Genomic DNA, 5,127 nt, shown 5'->3' with positions numbered 1-5,127 from the left:
TTTTGTAGATATTATTTTAGACACATAGAAGAACATTTTACGAGCGGGACTTCATAAATATTAAATAAAACCTTCATTTATAAATAACGGCGACCCTAATATCTATAAAAAGAATTTTATAGGAAATAAAATTTCAAAAATTAACTAAAAATTATAATTTTAAAGATTATATAATAAAAACAATATTATACTTATCCATTGTAACATGACATATTAAATTCAATATTTGTTTTAACAAAATTAAAGTTTATAATTAAAGGTTATTATATCATGGTCTTTTAAGATTACGCACAGAAAAATATAAACGTTTAGATCTTATTTTTTGTAAAATGTTCAATTTTTTTTTCATGACTTGCTTATGTGTTGAATATTCATTTTATTATTCCGCTTATTAGACTATTTCATGGATCAATACTAGCATTAACATTTGATTCCAAATGATATAATATACAATAATATAATTAGGTTTAACACTAGTACATTTGATTGTAAATTCGCAAAGAAATATTAATTTATAGATAAATTAAAATTTAATTTTTATAAATTTCTCTTATTAAACTTAATTAAAATTAAAATTTTTGTAAATCAATTAAATTTCTTAATTTGGAAAGAACTCCTGTTAGATGTTGTTTAGTCTATCTACTATCATACAAATATGAAATAGTTTATAATTTATAAATATTCATTATTTTTTTTAATTCAAAAATTTGTTTACAGATTAAAATGCAGAATGAAATCATACATTTAAGTTATAGTTATAAGTTTATAGCATTTTAAGTGTTAATCGAAATTTACAAGAAATACATTAAGATCTTATAAAACAATAAATTAAATTTAGTTGAAGAATCATTTTGTTATGGCATGAGTTATAATTTAATAATACTTTGTTATTTTCCTTATACTATAATCATAGTTTATCACTTGGAAATTCCCAACCAAGTTCTGGTTTCTCAGCTACAGCCATATATACCATAGCACCACGATTTGGTAAAGGTTGAATTGCAACATAAGTTCGTTTATCTGGCGTCCAATGACATTGATATGGTAATGGTTTAGGCAATGGTGCAGGTTTATCATAAACACTTGGTTCTTGTTTCTATAAAATATTTCATTTTTACTAACATTTTATTAGCTTCAATGCGAAGCTGAGAAGGTATTAATTTTACTATGATATCATTTATTTTTGTGTCTGTTTTCACTTTTTCTCAGCTCTCACCGAACCGATTTTTTTCAACGATACGTCAAAAATCACAAATCGCATCAAGTCGAAGACATTACCCTTAAAAATTTCCCTCGTTCCCCGTAAACGGAGAAAATCTCCAAAAAAATTAAAATTTTAAAAAACAGTAATTTTTGACTTTTTTTTTCTTAAAAACTATCATAATTTTTTGAAAAATGAACAAATGAACAATTTTTTTTATATTGAAACCTTAGTTATTTCCCTTTTATTTGATATAATTTTTTTGAATGAGGGTGATTTAAAATAGCAACTTTTTTACAAAAACTAACATTTTTAACTTAATTTTTGAAAGTATTCCGGAAATATTGATACTATTTTATATACCTTAAATTAAATCTAATGTAATTACTTGATTATGGGAAAAAAAATCGAACTTTATTTTGTCTTCATGATGAAAATGGGTATCATTTGCTATTTTTATGTTAAAATTCTCGTTTTTATATTTACATTTTTAATTTTATATTTCTATAACTTTTCGAAAAATGTATAGATCAATACAATTTTTTTAAGAGAAATATTATTTATATATTTCTTTCATTCGACATATTTTTTTTTTTATTAATCGGACCATTTCTCTCAATACAGGGGGTTTAAAACTTAAAAATGCATATAGAAAGTAGAACATTTTCAACCTTATTTTTGAATGTATTTCAAAAATACTAAAACTTTTATTTATATATTTAAAATTAAAGCTTATGTAATAAACTTAATTATGAAAAAAAAAAAATTGGACTTTATTTTGTTTTTACGGTGAAAACAGACATCAAAGTTAATAAAACAAAATATGTAATTTTTGTAAAAAAATTCTTTTTTATTTTTTTAGCTTTATAATGCTATAACTTTTTGAAAAATATATGGATCATTATAATTTTTTTGAGATAAGTACTATTTATATAAGCTAATTTTACTATGATGTATTTATTTTAGCTTCGATACGAAGCTGAGAAGGTATTAATTTTACTATGATGTTTTTTTTTTTTATGTCTGTTACCACATTTTCTCAGCTCTCACCAAACTGATTTCTTTCAATGATACGTCAAAAGATCACAAATCGTATCTAGTCGAAGACATTACCCTCAAAAATTGAAAAAAATTCCCTAGTTCCTCGTAAATGGGTGAAATCTTCATAACAATTACAAATTTAAAAATCGCTAATTTTTCAAATTATTTTACTTAAAACTGCCATAACTTTTTCAAAAATGAACAAATCAATATAATTTTTTTTTATAGATGCTTGATGTCTTTACCTATCATTTGGTATATTTTTTTTGTAAATTTGACACTTAACCTGCCCACAGGGGGGGATTTAAAATGACAACTTTTTCACAAAAAATTAACTTTTTTAACTTGATTCTTAAAAATGTACCGGAAAGTCTGACACTTTTATATATATCTTAAATTAAAGCTAATGTAATGTACTTAATTATGGAAAAAAAAATTTGACCTCTGGACTTGTCTTCGTGGTGAAAATGGCCACCAAATACTATTTTTGTGTGAAAATTCTCGATTTTATTTTTTACATTTTTAACTTTATAATGTTATAACTTATTGAAAAGTGTATGGATTAACACAATTTTTTTATGAGAAATGATATTTTTTTATAATCCCTTTTTCATTCGACATTCTTTATCTTAATCAAGATATTAATAAGGAACTAGCAGAACATGTAGATTTTGGAATAATCCACCAATTTTTTAAAATTAAACACTATCTAAAGATTTGCATCGAAGCGTTTTTTTTATAGTGATTTTAATCACTGTCAGATATTATTTATACTGCACCCAACTATGCCACGCCCCACTTTGCTGATTTTTTTTCATATTATTCCCGAAACAGACATCTTTATTAAGTACCAGTATAGATAATAATTGAAGTACTGCACCAGTATTGGCAATAACCATTTGACAGCCTTTATTAGGATAGGGTTTTTATTGGCTGATATTTTATTTTTGTAATCATATTTTTATTAAATTAATTGAATTAAAAATTATAATATATAATAAAATTAATAAATAATTTAATCATTTATACAAATTATTAGCCAAACCAAACCTCGGTAAAATTCAAGTAAAAAATCCAACATATAACAGGATAGTCCAACATGTTCTGACCAGCCCTATAACTTTTGATGTAGTTAATATTTACAATCCTTTATATATACAATTGTTATACTTTTACTATAATAATATCATTACTATAAAATTTAAACGTAAATTATTTTAATTCAAAGTGTAGATGAGAAGGTATTGGTTTTACTATGTTTTTAATTCAATTTTTATTTTTATTCCTTCCTTCAGTGTGACCAAATAGAATAAAAAATTATACATGTTTTCATCTCGTGTTTTACAAATTTAATAAGTTTAGTGGCACTAATTGTACCATGGGCTGTAGAAAAAATTAATTTGTTCCTATTAGANGAAAAAATTAATTTGTTAAAAAAAAAAAAATATATTTTGTGAAAAAAAATATATTCCTTTGTAAAAAAAATATCTGGCAACATCACTACAAATAACAATGTGCATTAGGTGTTGCTATTATACAAATTATTTCTGTAATATTAACTTAAGCTACTAACTCATAGTAAATAAATTGATAACTTACGCCCCACTTACAACAAGATGGTGTCTGACCCGATTCAGCAATCGATTGTTTAATAAGTCCTAGGAAATACTTCATAAAATTATTTCGATGTTTCAACACGTTCACATCTCTGCTTTGCAAAGATTTAGCTCTTGATATCCATTTTTCGCAAATAGCTCGTTCTATATTGTTCAAATACTATGTATGTTATATTTTTTTAAAACGGATAAATGTTTAATAATATTATTTAATTAGATTACCATGTATTATTATACTTAAAATTACATGTTACGGTAATTGCTTTTATTTTATAAATTGCTTTTGAACAATTAGATAGATTTTTAAAATTATAATTAATAAATACAAGTAAAATATTTGTTTATTTTTTAATAAATTAAATTACCATCCATATCACGCATTAATGGAAGCATAGTTTTCGAAACTTCTACCATTTCAATAAAATCTTTAGTATAATCAGTTGCCATGTTATAAATATATACTATTTTGAATTATAATTTAAAATTTACTAATTAGTTTTAAGTGACAATTTATTTAAACATATGAAATATTTTATCATTAAAAATAAATAATTTTAGCCACTACATAAATTAATCCTTACCTCATTTTTTATTGTTAGCAACGTTTAATCTACAAAATATTCTGTGTCTATTTTTCAAAAGCTATATATCATATTTAATAATTATTAAATATGATTATTAATTATAATTATAACTAATTGTATAATTATAATTATACAGGATAGCTAAATCAAATTAACAATTTAACGGTGTCCTACAAAATCAATAAATAATTGAAGCCTAAACAACTAACCTCCGCGTTAAAATTTGTTGAAAATGAAAGAAAACATTCTCTTCTATACAATTTATAAAAATTTCAGAAACTCATTTTTATAAGGTACAGACATTAAAAATAAGCCACAGAATCAAATAAATAACTAGATGTCAAATTTTTTTATTTGATTACTTTTATAGGGGAAAAAATCCTGGTAAACCCAACCCAACCGCCATACATAACTGAGTATTGGTTCAGCATTGTTCGTATTTAACGAACACGAGTTCAACAGTTCGGCAATAAATTATATCGGAACTTGTTGAGGAATTAGCTAAAATTGACAACTTGCGTTATCGTTTACAATTGGTTTGTGATCACGTGGAAAGAGCTGCTTATAAATAATACTTGTTTGACATTTGTTTGAGAGTTACCAGTCAGACCGCTAGTTATTATTTTACCAAAATCATACATACATCCACCGATTGTTTATTAGTCAATCTGTAATAGGATTTTTA

At 23.8% G+C, this 5,127-nt stretch overlaps 1 protein-coding gene across 1 annotated transcript; it reads right to left on the bottom strand.

The window, feature by feature from the left end:
• Window positions 1-907: 907 nt before the first annotated feature.
• Window positions 908-4,305, bottom strand: LOC126898015 (uncharacterized). The gene is made up of 3 exons (XM_050671962.1): window positions 4,224-4,305; window positions 3,842-4,002; window positions 908-1,096 (listed from the first exon to the last, which is right to left on the bottom strand). Exons 1-3 carry the CDS (start codon window positions 4,303-4,305, stop codon window positions 908-910), a joined length of 432 nt encoding a protein of 143 aa, XP_050527919.1.
• Between the last annotated feature and the right edge of the window lie 822 nt (window positions 4,306-5,127).

The sequence above is a fragment of the Daktulosphaira vitifoliae genome, unplaced genomic scaffold (assembly GCF_025091365.1).
Source record: "Daktulosphaira vitifoliae isolate Bord-2020 unplaced genomic scaffold, ASM2509136v1 Scaffold_2, whole genome shotgun sequence".
Lineage (NCBI taxonomy): Eukaryota > Metazoa > Arthropoda > Insecta > Hemiptera > Phylloxeridae > Daktulosphaira > Daktulosphaira vitifoliae.
This window is presented reverse-complemented; position numbering and strand designations above follow the sequence as displayed.